The 13,730-nt window shown below is 37.6% G+C and overlaps 1 protein-coding gene across 5 annotated transcripts in view; it reads right to left on the bottom strand.

Moving 5' to 3' along the window:
- Window positions 1–753: 753 nt before the first annotated feature.
- Pcnx4 (pecanex 4) overlaps window positions 754–13,730 on the bottom strand; it is a 32,829-nt gene continuing 19,852 nt past the window's right edge. For 3 of the 5 annotated variants that reach the window (XM_090344220.1, XM_090344222.1, XM_090344224.1), the window contains 5 exons: window positions 12,806–13,166; window positions 10,476–10,579; window positions 7,321–8,360; window positions 6,336–6,522; window positions 754–1,482 (listed from right to left, as the gene is read on the bottom strand). In XM_090344220.1, the coding sequence (XP_090200346.1) occupies window positions 1,231–1,482; window positions 6,336–6,522; window positions 7,321–8,360; window positions 10,476–10,579; window positions 12,806–13,166 (1,944 nt within the window). In that variant the 3' untranslated portion in view covers window positions 754–1,230. Of the gene's footprint in view, window positions 1,483–4,173; window positions 5,551–6,335; window positions 6,523–7,320; window positions 8,361–10,475; window positions 10,580–12,805; window positions 13,167–13,730 lie in introns of those variants that run through there. The other 2 variants (XM_090344221.1, XM_090344223.1) reach the window with 2 other exon arrangements.

Here is a 13,730-nt window from a genome sequence, read left to right as displayed (position 1 = left end):
TTTACTTTATTTCCATTATGTCAGTTTTTGTTCTCATCTACATCATTTTATTTCTTTCACTACCTTCAGTTTAACTTTTCTGATATATGTGTGTGTCAATTAATATCTGGTATTCAGAGTCTTGTAGATTTTTCAACCTGTGCTAGCTTTAAACTGAGATCCTCAGATCTGAGCCTCTTGAGTACCAGTGCCCAGATTTTTTTTTTCTTTTTGGATTTAGTAATTGATTCTTCTTAATAGTTACTAATTCTTTGTTCAAATTTTCAATCTTACCTTTTGTATAGTCAAAACACTAACAATCTGAGAGTCTATATTTAGTTACTATTATTTGGTCTCCTGGGGGGGTCTGTTTTCCTTTTGTCTTTGGATCAGGTTGTTTTGTCTCTTGATGTTAATGTTCCATTACTGCAACAAATACCTGACACAGTCAACTCAGAGAAAAGTTTTTATTTTTGGATCAGTTTTAAGGTTTCAGTTCATGACCAAATGACCCCATTGCTTTGGGCTTGTGACAGAACAAAGCATTTTGAGTCCTCCTTTCTCCTTTAAGGTCATGCTTCCAATGACCTAGAATCTCTATGAGGATCCCATTCTTAAAGGTTCCTCCATCTCTCAATAGAGCCATTCTGGGGAACAAGACTGAACATACGGGCTTCTAGAGGCCATGCCAGAGCTGAATTGTTGCACATGCCTGATTTTAAATGACCCAATTAACATTAAATATAAAAACTGCGAAACTGAACATAAAGTTTATTGGAGAAATTTTATTAAAAGCTTTTAAGGTTTCTGGATTGAAGTATTATGATAAAAAGGAATATATTATATAGAAACATTTAGATCATATTAAATGCAAAAATAAAACAGTACATTTGAAAATACTACAAAACTATTTTTCAAATAAATACATGTATACATTATGTTAAGCTTCAAAAGGATCCATTATCATTAAAAACACTGATAAACATGCTTTTTATGTAATTACGTGGCTGCTGACTTTTGTAAGGTAAGTCACCTATCAAACATCTAACAAAGCAATAAAAAATTTAGTAACCAATCTTAAACAAAAGTTTAACTGTCAAAGCCTAAGATAAGCTACAGAGCACAAATATTGGCCATTAATTCTAGCTTTATGTTAGACATAAGATTGTTGTGTTTTTCACCATGAAGGAGGACATTGCAGCTTTGCACATATTGCCTCCTCTGATGGCATTACAAGTGGAAAGGGGCTTTCTAACACAAATGTATAGGGAGAGGTTTTGATGAGAAAACTGGATAGCCCAGGGGAGGATCAGCTGCTTGCACCGTGAGGTTTCTGAGAAGTAGTTGATGTGCCTGGATGCTGTAGCGCTCCTCATCATCGTTGGTGGCGTAAAGCAATTCCCACGAGAGATTGGCCCACTGACCTCTAACAGCTTCAGAATTTAACTTCCCAACTTGTACCAATAATTCTTGAAGGGTAAGCACTCTGCTAGTATAACCTCTCTTTCAAGTGTAACAGGAGTGGGAGGAGAAAGAGAAAGATTACATTTAGATCTTACTTTGTTTCTATCCTTGGAGAAAAAAAAACCCATCACAGGTAAGCCTTCTTTCAAGATTAATAAAAAGGAAAACACTATTTTCAAATGTACACGCAAGCTGGGTTTGGTGGTCCAAGCCTCTCAGGAGGCTGAGTTCTGACGAGTGCTGTTTGTAGCAATCCATGAGACTTTCATCTCCAATTAACCACCCAAAAGCAGGAAGTAGAGCTGTGGCTTAAGTGGTAGAGTGCTAGCCTTAGCACAAAAGCCCAGGGCTAGCTAGCACACACAAATTAGTTTACCTTTAAGATAAAAACTTACCTTTAGGTTAAAAATTCAGTTGTATTATCTTAGCTCTCTAAATAAGTATGTGAAGAAAAATGTCATTTAATCAACAGGATAGCTATATGTCTCTCAAAGGAGAACATTAAATCCATTTCCAAAGTTTTGGTATATGGGGTTTTCATCTTTAACTCAACGTATTTTCCTGTTTCACTTTGGATCTCTGCGCCACTGAGTTCTTAGGAATGTATCTGTAACTTTGATACCTTTCTTTTGGTTGTGGTGAGGACATATTTGAAGGCGTCCACTGATCCTTTTGAATGTATGGAAATGTGTTTCATGTGCTAGCATCTGGATGACCCTATGCACAGTTGGATGCATGCTGAGTCACTGTTAGGAGGGACACTCCACAGGTGTCTGGTATTATTGGATTAGTGCTGCTCGCATCTGTTAGTGATTTTTTTTTCAATTTGCACAATGGAAAATGGAGGTATAGAAATCTCCAGTTGTTTTTGTTCTTCTCCACGTTTCTGTCAGTTTTTTCTTCATGTATTTTGGTGTGTGTTTCATTAATTATTTGTATTTATAATGGGCTGATTCTTTTTTCTTTTTTTTTTTTGCCAGTCCTGGGCTTGAGCTCAGGGCTTGAGCACTGTCCTTGGACTTTCTCAAGGCTAGAGCTCTACCACTTGAACCTCAGCACCACTTCCGGCTTTTTGCTATGTATATGGGGTACCGAGGAATCGAACCTGGGTCTTCCTGAATGCTAGGCAAGCACTCTACCACTAGGCCAAACTCCCGGACCCTGTGGGCTGATTCTTTTATTGTTTTTCTCTTAAAGTCTACCCGTTAGTAGTGTAAGTATTCCAATTGCCTTGAGGTTTCTATTTTCAGGAAAAATCTTTTTTTTTGTTTGTTTCATTTTTAGATCAGTCTCAGGGCTTGGACTCTGGGCCTGGGTACTGTCTGTGAGCTCTTCAGCTCATGGCTACAGCCCTACCTCTTGAGCCACAGTGCCACTTCTGGTTTTCTAGTGGCTAACTAGAGATAAGAATCTCACTGTCCTTAATGCCATGCCCCTGAGCTGGCTTTGAACCTTGATCCTCAGATCTCAGCTTCCTGAGTAGCTAGGATTACAGGAGTGAGCCAGCACACCCGGCTTTCATCTTTTTTTTTTTTTCTTTGCCAGTCCTGGGCTTGAGCTCAGGGCCTGAGCACTGTCCTTGGACTTTCTCAAGGCTTGAGCTCTACCACTTGAGCCTCAGCACCACTTCCGGCTTTTTTTTTTCTATGTATGTGGTACTGAGGAATCGAACCCGGGTCTTCATGCATGCTAGGCAAGCACTTTAACCACTAGGCCAAACTCCCAGCCCCCGGCTTTCATCTTTTTACTTTGAACTTTGTTTTGGAATCTAAAGTGTGTGGCTGGTAGGCAACATGTAGTTTCATTGTTTAGATTTGTTTAGATTATTTAATCCATTCTCATTTAACGTTATTCATATGTTTAACTTTTCCCAACAATATTTTTATAATTGATGTAGTTGGTATTGTTATCTCCTTGTCTTGTCTCACCTTTATTCCATTATGATTTTTCTTTTACATAAATACTTTGTAACTGACATTTTCTTTGAATGTTTTCCACTTCTTCAGCAATAGTATCAGATGTTTACCATTTTAACCTAACTCAATCTTAATTTACAACTAACGAGTAAAACATAGTAATGTTACTTTTACATAGTTCTATTCTCTTTTCTTCCTTTTTGTGATATTATTAGGCATATTATATTTATAAATACTACAGACTTAATACTTATATAATTCCATGTTTTTCTTTTTCTTTCCTTTTTTTGTATGCCCATCCTGAACTTGAACTCATTTTTCTCCTCTTCTTTGGATTGTATAGTATAATCTCTACTGATCTTTCTTCTGCCAGTTCAAATCTACTACTGAGCCCTTCTAATGTAATTTTTTTCTTTTTATAGTTTGTCTCTATTGTCGTTCCCTATTTGATGGCATGGCCAGGTGGGGCAGGGGTGGCCACTCTGGATGAGGATGTGACCTAGCTGGATTCGGATGTGACCTCAGACCCTGGTATCCTCCAAGATCTTAGGGAAGTGGTCCATGATATGAACTCAGAGAAGGGAGTGGTAACTGCCTCCAGGTATGTCAGTTACCTAGGTAATGGAGGTGAAGGAGTGGGAGAGGCTAGAGCAACCTTCTTGGGACAGACCTTATATTTTGCATGTTTTAAACTTTTTGTTGAAAATTGGGCATCTTAGATAACCTTACAGAAATTACTCACTCTCTGTCATAGGCCATTTGTTAGATACTTGTTTAGTAAATGACTTTATAACTTTAGAGAAGTAAACTTGCTTGCTCCAAGTACCCCTAATGTGTTATACCTCAGATATTACTCTTCTAGGAATGCAGCCCAGTGAATGCCCAGTTACCTTAGGTTTGGGGAGGACTCCCTTTGTTAAATGCTAACACCCAACTGTTATGTTTCCCTGACTTCCAGATGACTGCTGCACAGAAAGATAAATTGCTCTATAGGTAGATCCAGTTAAACGTGGACTTTTACAAAGGAGCGTTTGCCTTTAGTGTGTGGGTATCTGTTCTGATCTCAGAAGGGCTTCTTTGTTGTTTCTCTTCTTGTTATCCAGCCAGTTTACATTTACCTTATATGTTCAATGACATAAGTATTTCTCTTTATAATTCCTTTTTGCCACTGCTTTCAGTGTTTTTAAGAACATCTTGTGTTTCCATGTCTCCACTGTCCATTTTTACTGTTGTAAATGGAACCAACTCCTTTGGGAAGAGTTTTGGAGCTCTATTTTTCTTGTGATGGGTTTGTGTGGTGGAGTTCTGGATCTAGACATTCCTGGTTTAGAAGATGAGCACTTAATGGAATGGAACAGGGACCACATGCCTTAACTTGCCTTAACTTACCTTATATAGCCTGTATCTTATTAATAAGTAATCAGTATTTTCAGTGACAACATGCCCAAGAGAAAGCCTCTGCCTTGTGTAGAGAGATGGCTAGAAGGGAGTCTACCTGTTGACTTTAGCAACATGTAGCTAGAAAGTAGATGAGAAAACAGTCCTCCAGTAGAGAGCAGAAGGGAAAGAGAATCCTGTGCTTTTGGTCCAAATACTGCTTTCTTGCTGTTCGTATTGGGGTTTTCCTATAAGGAATTTAATTTTCCAGAACTGATTTTTCTTAATTTGCTGTAGGCCTTTAGGATGATTTTGGGGATTTTAGTTCTTAATTTTGTTTCCTTTAGTTTTTCTTTGGGAGAGCATTTGTAGAAGAAGTCCTAACACTATGATAGACTGGGAACTCCCAGTAGGGTTGAATCTTTCGTACTATGCAAAAACAATGACCTTTTTTAAGTGTAAGAACAAGTATTTAATCCTGAAACAACCATCTTGTATTTGGAAGTTCTGAATTCTCAGGGTAGATTTGTTTAAAATATAGTAGAGATGTCAGTAAGAGAAAGTTTTATTAGAATAGAGAATAGTTTATTAGCTGGACATTGTGGCTCACACACATAATCACAGCTACACGTGAGGCAGAAATAGACAAGGTGGCAGTCTGAGACCAGCCAGACAAAAGAGGCAGCAAGCTCTATCTTAATAAGTCAGTTTTGGAGGGTAGGCACTGGTGGTCCCAGCGTCATGCTATAGGTAGGAGGATCTCAGGTTAGAGGCCAGTCTCAACCAAAACATGAGACCCTATCTGGAAAATAACCTAAAGCAATAAATAAATAAATAAATAAATAAAAATCTAGAGCCAGAGGTATAACTCATGAGGTAGAACCTTGAGCTCAAACCTTGGTACTTTTGGGGAAGAAATAGAACACAAAGAATTTTCTGTGTACAAATTAATTTTCATTCAGAAAATTAAAAGCAAAGCCATCATTCTCACACTTGACTGGGCATAAGAATACAATCCATCTTGCTAAAGATGTTATAGCAAGTTACATGTACTTGATTTACAGATTAGCTGTTATATATAACATTTTAATTGCTTCTTCAGTTGGCAAAAATAATGAATTAGGTGTTCCAATATTGGACTTTTTTTTTTCTAGTCATAAGGCATGAATGCATGGCCTGGGAACTGTCTCTGAGCTTTTTTGCTCAGCTAGCACTCTATCACTTTGAACCACAGCTCTTCTTCCAGTTATCTGGTGGTTAACCGGAGATTAGAGTCTCTTGGACTTCCCTATCTGGGCTGGCTTCAAACTGAGATCCTCACATCTCAGGCTCTTGAGTAGCTAGGATTACAAGCATCAGGAAATGGTGTGGCCCAGGCTGGTCTTGAACTTGTGATCTTCCTGTGTACATGGCCAGCTATTTTGACCATGAAGTCATGATTATAAATGTCTTGAAAACTGTAACAGCTAGAATTAACAGCTAGAATGTTATATCATATATCACTCAGTTCAAATATTTTGGAACTGATTTCTAAGCTTTAGGGTTAATATATGAAAATTTTTTTTATGAAAATGTTTTAAAAAATATTTTTAACCTTACCATATTAGGATCATATCCCAGAGAAAACAGGCATGGCTTTTCTTGTAAAACTGCTTCCTTCCATTTTTCATCAGATACCAAGCCAATGTACCAATCACTGTCATATTCTTCAAGGCATTTGAACAGCTCTTTAAAGTCTTCTATGGGACCTAAACTTGCTTTGTCAACCATTAGTTTCAGAGTATACCTAAAACAATGAAGACCCAAACAATTTTAGGATATTTTGAAATCAACTCCATGGATAAAGTAGATTTTTTCAATCAATATTTTTAAGACTTTGAATTTAAATAGTCTGTATTTTAGATAAAAAGTTGAGAAAGGAAGCTGCTGAAGTGAAGAAATCTAGTAAGCCAGAGTACTTAACATAAAAAGCAAAGGAAGGAACTGGGTGTCAATGACTCACACCTGCAGTCCTGGCTATTCAGGAGGCTGAGATCTGAGGATCACAGTCTGAAGCCACCACAGGCAGGAAAGTCTGAGACTGATAATTAACCACCTAAGACTGAGAAGTAGTGCCAGAGATGGCTCAAGAAGTAAAGTCCTAGCCTTGAGAGAAACAACTAAGCAATGGGGACAGTACCTAGACTCTGAGTTTAAGCCAAACAAAAACAGCAGCAACAGCTAAAAGAAGAAATTAACTGAGCTGCAGATATATCACAGTAAATAAGTTTTGGGGTTTTTTTTGCCAGTCCTGGGGGCTTGGATTCAGAGCCTAAGCACTATTTTTGGGCTTTTCTCAAGGCTAGTGCTCTACCACTTGAGCCACAGCACCACTTCCGGCCTTTTCTGTGTATGTGGCATGGAGGAATCGAACCCGGGTTTTCGTGCATGTTAGGAAAACACTCTACCACTAGGCCACACTCCCAGCCCATTTTTTTTTCACTTTTAAGAAATGATTTAAAACAGTAGAAATCAGTCTTTTGGGTAACTATAAAATGACTTTTTAGGCCAATTATACAACTTGTATATAATCGAAATGAGTTACCTGAATGCTTTCAGAGCTAGCTGGAACAATTCTGGCTTTCCTGTGAGCCAATCCAAGGCACTAGACCAGGGTAAAACACCATTGTAAACTCTTAATATATGACCAGGAGTAGGAGCCATATTGTCTATTCCAAATAAACTAAAATAACAAGTCATTGTTGTATGACAATACAAGTCTTTTAAAACTTTATCCTTTGCAATCTCTTCTAGTACACTTGAGGCATTTTCTTTTGAGGGGAAACATTCCAATTGCCTTAAAATAAATTGGTACCAGTCTTCTGGAAATAACGAGCTCATCTCCTTCATTTTAGAACTGGGCATACAACTTGGTGTCCATTCTTGAGGTAAGCTCAGTAAGTGAGAATGGGAACAAGAGAACTCCCTAAGAGGGATAGATACCAGGTCTCCTTGTTTTCCTTTGTCTACGGCAGGGTATCCTAACATAATTATTTTGAAAAGATCATTTTCAGGAACTGTGCCTGAGGGATGATCACTGGCTCTCTGTGAGTTGACTGATCCTGGAATAGGCAAATTTGTACTTGGTACCACTTTGAAGTTATTTTTTTCTTCTTTTCCTTTTGTGATGGTTAGCTCATCATCAAAAAGATTACCATCATCAGACCAGTCGTTGAAAGTTGCAGAACTTGAACTATCTGTGTCTTCCAGGGATCTGGGATGAGGTACACTATTCAAAGCAGGCAAGACTATTAGAGATGTTTCCCTTTTATTTTCAGTCTTGGGTATATTCTCCTGCATGCTGGGCTTTTTGGAGCAGTACTGAATAAGTATCCACACAAGTACTTTGAGAAGGTCATCTTTAAATTCTTTTAAGTTGTCATGAGAATCAATGATTCCAGACAGGACATTCTTGGCATCAGAATATACTTTTACGGGCAAAACAGTACAGGGTGTCAAGATATTTCCAAAGTGTTCATTAAAGGAGCATACTTTGGTGTGTTCTTGCTCAAAAGCACCTTCAAATACTTCATCAACTCTTCGGGCTTCTATAGTATGACAGGTTGTTTCTTGCAATTCTAACCCCTAAAGAAGAAATAAAAAGTGCTTTAGTTTTATAATTATTTATTATATTGGGAATACCATTAATCTTGTAATATCATATTTTCATCATAAAATATGGAAAAATGACAAATTAAAGAGCTATACTTCATTTTTTATCTTTAAGCACTAAGTAGGTACTGATTAACAGTTTATGAATTTAATTCTCGTGATCAGTGTCATTAACTCATTTCTCTTCGACCCAACCTTCCCATTACTTTCCTTAATTTTGTGGTAGATGCACGATGAGTCTTGAGTGCCTTCTCCCCTCATGAGCTATACTTATATACTCCCCGCCTCTTTTTTCTTTTGGCATTACTGGGGTTTGAACTCAGAGTACTGTGCTCACTCATACTGCTTACCTGGCTACTGCTCTAACACTCAAGCCATGTTTCTAGGCCTGCTTCTTGCTAGTTATTCTTGTACTTTTTTCTTTTTTTTTTTTTTTGCCAGTCTTGGGCTTGAGCTCAGGGCCTGAGCACTGTCCCTGGACTTTCTCAAGGCTAGAGCTCTACCACTTGAGCCTCAGCACCACTTCTGGCTTTTTTCTATATATGTGGTACCAAGGAATCGAACCCGGGTCTTCATGCATGCTAGGCAAGCACTTTAACCACTTGGCCAAACTCCCGGCCCATTCTTGTACTTTTCTGCCTAGAATAGTTTTGAGCTGTGCTAAGGGTATACACATGAGCCACCAGCACCTGGCTAATACATCTGATATTGGATAGAGAGATTAAAAATTATGCAGGGAGAGTGACAGAGGGGTAATATCAATTAAAATATATCATAAATATGTGTGGAAGTGTAACAATGAAATCCTCTGTATAACTAATATAAAGCTAATAAAAACATGATAAGAAAATATTACCACTACTTAAAAGAGATTATGGAAATTATATTAGAAAGAGAGTTTATGGACTATAAATATAATTTTATAAGACTATTGTCAAGACTGAATCATACAGTAAAAACCTTTAAGCCAAGTGTTAGTGGCACATTCCTGTAGTCCCAGCTACTCAGGAGGCAGAGATCTGAGGATTATGGTTTGAAGCCAACCCAGGCAGAAAAGTCTATGAGATTAGATTCTTCTTCCCAATTAACGCCCCCCCCCCAAAAAAAAGCCAGAAATGGAGCTGTGGTTCAAGTGGTACAGCAAAAAAGCTATGAGTAAAAGAAGCTCAAGGATAGCGCTGGGCAGTTAAAACCCTAGAACTGTACAACCCCCTCCACAAACAAAAAACCCTCCTAAAAGTCAGAATTCTTTTTTTTTAAAGCACAATTAGAATTATGGGTTGCACCATTCTACCCTACTTATATGAGAACAAAAACATTATTCTATTGTCTACATTGTACCAAAAAGTGATAGAATAAAAAGCTAATTTAAAAGAAGAGCCAATAGATTGCTTGTTTGTCTGAATGTAGAGTGCAGAAGTAAAAGAGTCAAACATAATTTCAGAAGGGCACAGCTATTTTAAGGACTTCTAAGAATGAGAACACTGATATAAAGAGGTCTAGGAAAAAGAGAACCATGAAAGAAGAGTAAAGTAAGAACAATCTACAATGCAAGGGAGAACAACTATCAAAAGAAAGGTGAATCTAAGAGGAGACATTTGGGTTTATCAATGTGACAGTCAGTGAGGGCCCAGACAAGGGCAGTCGTAGTGGAGTAGTAGGGTTAAAATCCTAGAGTTGGGAACAGGAAAATGAAATAAGAGATATGGCAACAGTAAGGCGTTTTTCTCATAAAGGAGAAAACAGGCAGAATAGGGTGGGAAGATGGTTTTATTAAACTGAAAATACTTTTGTAAGTTAAACCACTATTGAGTCCTGTTTTTGAGATGTTCAGCTAGATATGGATAACAAGAGTAGGACTGAAAGAAAAGAAAACAGGTATGTTTGTTATCATGCTCAATTATGCAATCAGTACTAGTCAGCTATTAATATGTTTATTGAAAGACCTTTAAATGTCAATAGTTGTTTTCACAGGTAAGTGAAAGAATTTCTTTCAAATTGACTTATGGGATTATCTGATGTGCACGTAAGAAATAAAATTATATATATATCATAAAAATGCTAAGGAAGTTTCAAATGTACATTGACCTTAATGTTTATACAGCAATAAGTATAGCCACGTTCCAGAATCATTATCCATATCAGACGATCCTGAAAACGGCCCATGTAATGAGATCCAGGTAAGAGGATACCTAAAATAAAATAAAAAAATTAAAAAACATCTTCAAATTGTTTTGCCATATGAATCTTCAAAAATTGATAACAAATTTAGAACTAATTCCCATCTTTTATTCTCTCTTTAGGTAAGTAACAAAAAAACCCATTAATTGCATATCAGGAGGCATTAAACTAATTAAGCTCTATATGAGCAGTAGGAATACATATATATATATATATATGTGTGTGTGTGTATTATCATATATAAAATAAAGGGTAGCTTCTCTAGACCAAAAATTAGACTTGATTAAAATGGTAAGTACATGTACAAAAACATGAGAAGGGGTATCAATGTGTGAGAAGTAATGCACCTACTACCTGGCGAATGTAACTGTAACCCCTCTTTATATTACCCCAACAATAAAAATTGTAAGTACATGTGAAGTATAGTAAGAAAAGAAGTACATATAAGCCAGTTTCAGGCTGATTTAAAAGTTTGTATCTTTTAAGTATACATGTATATAACTAAATAACAATGCATTGTGGTTTTAAATTTTCACATAATTTTTTTTATAGTTTGCAACATAAAGCATTTATTTGGGGCCAGGAGTTTGGCCTAGTGTTAGAGTGCTTGCCTAGCATGCACGAAGACCCAGGTTTGATTCCTCGGTACCACATACACAGAAAAAAATCTGGAAATGGTGCTGAGGCCCAAGTGGTAGAGCTCTAGCCTTAAGAAAGCCCAAGGACAGTGCTCAGGCCCTGAGGCCCTGAGCTCAAGCCCAGGACTGGCAAAAAAAAAAAAAGCCAAAAAGCATTTATTTTTGGCCAGTCCTAGGGCCTGCATGCTGTTTCTGAGCTTATGTGTGCTCAAGGTTAGTGCTCTACCATTTGAGCCACAGCACTACTTCCAGCATTTTCTATGTACGTTATACCAAGGAATGGAACCCAGGGCTTCATGCATGCTAGGCAAGACTCTACCCCTAGGCTACATTCCTAACCCTATAACTGAATCTTCATCTCCTTGTTGACATATACTTTAAAGGCTTCCAATTTTTTATGATTAGAAATAATGCTATGGAAATAATCTTTGCAAATGCCTACTCATTTAACATGTTGTGCAGAAGAGGAGCACTGTCTGCTATTCTTCCAAAGCTCTGCCTACAGGTTGGACCTTGGCTGGCATTTTGGAACCACCAAACCTGGTAAGAATCTCTCATTGTGCACACAATAAGATATACTGAATATCTGCTTTCCTTTCTAGGAACCTGACATTAGCCATTGATATTGCCTCTGAGTCAGCTAGTTTTTACTCTTTATGTTACCGCATCTACTTGATATGAATTCATTATAAATTGCAAGTGTAAAGGTGTTTTTATGTTTCACAGGAAGTCCTGTAAACTTAATTTATTCAAGAAAATACTTGTTTTTTAACCATTAAATCAGGCCAATCATAGTGGCTAAAACCTGTAATGCTACCTATTTAGGAGATGGAGATGAGAACAGAGGGATATAGTTTGAGATCAGTCTTGGCAAAAAAAAATAATAATGTCTGCTGGACTATATTTAGACAAATGGCTGGGTGAGTGCTCTATGCCTGTTATATGAGTGACACAAGGAAGCACAAATATTAAGCTCATTACAACTGCTGTTGATAATTCATTATAGGAATTCATATTCCCAGCCTGGCCTGGGTCTAAAATGAGACTCAATAAATAAAACAACTAACACAAAAAGGAGCTGGTGGATGCGGGGCACTGGTGGCTCATGCCTGTAATCCTAACTACTCAGGAGGCTGAGATTTGAGGATCTTGGTTCAAAGCCTGTCTGGGCAGGAAAATCCCCATGAGACTCTCACCGTCAGTTAACCACTCAAAAACCTGAAGTAGCACTGTGGCTCAAGTGGTAGAGCACTAGCCTTGAGAACAAAGAGGCTCAGGGACGATGCCCAGGCCCTGAGTTCAAGCCCCATAATCCCCACCCCCCCAAAAAGGTACCTGACAGAGTGGTACAGCACCAGCTCAGCAAGTGTGAGGCCCTGAGTTCAAACTTCAGAACTGCCAAAACTTTTTAAAAAAATTATCAAATCACCCGAATGAAAAATTTCCCTAAGGATTACTTTATAATTTCAGCTTAGCTTCAAACAAGGAACAAACAATAAAATTCCATTTCATACTTCATTTATGTATACATATCCAATTATTAGATCCAAGTATTGGATTTTTATATGCTGATATATATAAGTAAACTCATTTACTCACCTAAACTCCCAGCTGCCATTGCAGTCTGCAGTGCAGCAGCCAGCCTGGGGACCATCTGGCAGTAGTACACTGTATCTGCACACACACAAGCAGCAGTGCCTACTGCTCCTGGCCAACTCTGCATGGGTCGGGGAAACCCCACCAAGAACACAGGCAGCGTGAAGAGGGGGAGTAAGGGAGAAGAGAGTAATGCAGAAAAAGCTATGATGACCAACACGACTGGAGAGAAGATAGTGCTGAGTATACACACAGTGGTAGCTGATTTCCCATGTTTTTTATCTGTCCAGGTTGCCAAAAGTACAGTCACTGCAAACTGCAATTTAGAGAGAAACTGAGTCAAGCGATCACGAAAGATACCAACCTGCAGAAACAGAAAAAATATTTAAAAAATTTTTTCATGAACTTCTAGAGCGATGACTCAATATTTGCATACCCAATGCTACGGACATGGTATTGGAAATATAAACACAACTACATAGACATAAAAATTTATGACTCTATAGACATAATGTTTTACTACCTAGATTAGTATGTATCTATGACATGTAAGTCCTCAACCTAATTTTAATTATGTTCTAAAATCTAAGTGCCAGTGATTCTATGTAGATTCCCTTCTTGAATTCTTGTTTATTAAACATGACATTTGAAATATGATGTAAAAATCAATGTTAATAAATTCTTTAAATAAATAAACATTTTTATGAATTTCATGTATTTCTGAGACTGTATTTAAAAAATCATAATTTTATTATTTCCCTAATAATTTATGGGAAAAAGCCCTTAAATGTGATTGTTTTTTTTTGGTCAATCATGGAGCTTGAACTCTGGGCCTGGGTTGATGTCCCTGAGTTCCTCAGCTCAAGGCTGGCAGTTAATCCCTTTTTTTTTTTTTGTGGGTCACAGGGCTTGAACTCTGGGCCTGGGC

This window comes from Megascapheus bottae, chromosome 14, assembly GCF_031878675.1.
Source record: "Megascapheus bottae isolate mThoBot1 chromosome 14, mThoBot2.hap1, whole genome shotgun sequence".
In the NCBI taxonomy this organism is placed as follows: domain Eukaryota; kingdom Metazoa; phylum Chordata; class Mammalia; order Rodentia; family Geomyidae; genus Megascapheus; species Megascapheus bottae.
This window is presented reverse-complemented; position numbering and strand designations above follow the sequence as displayed.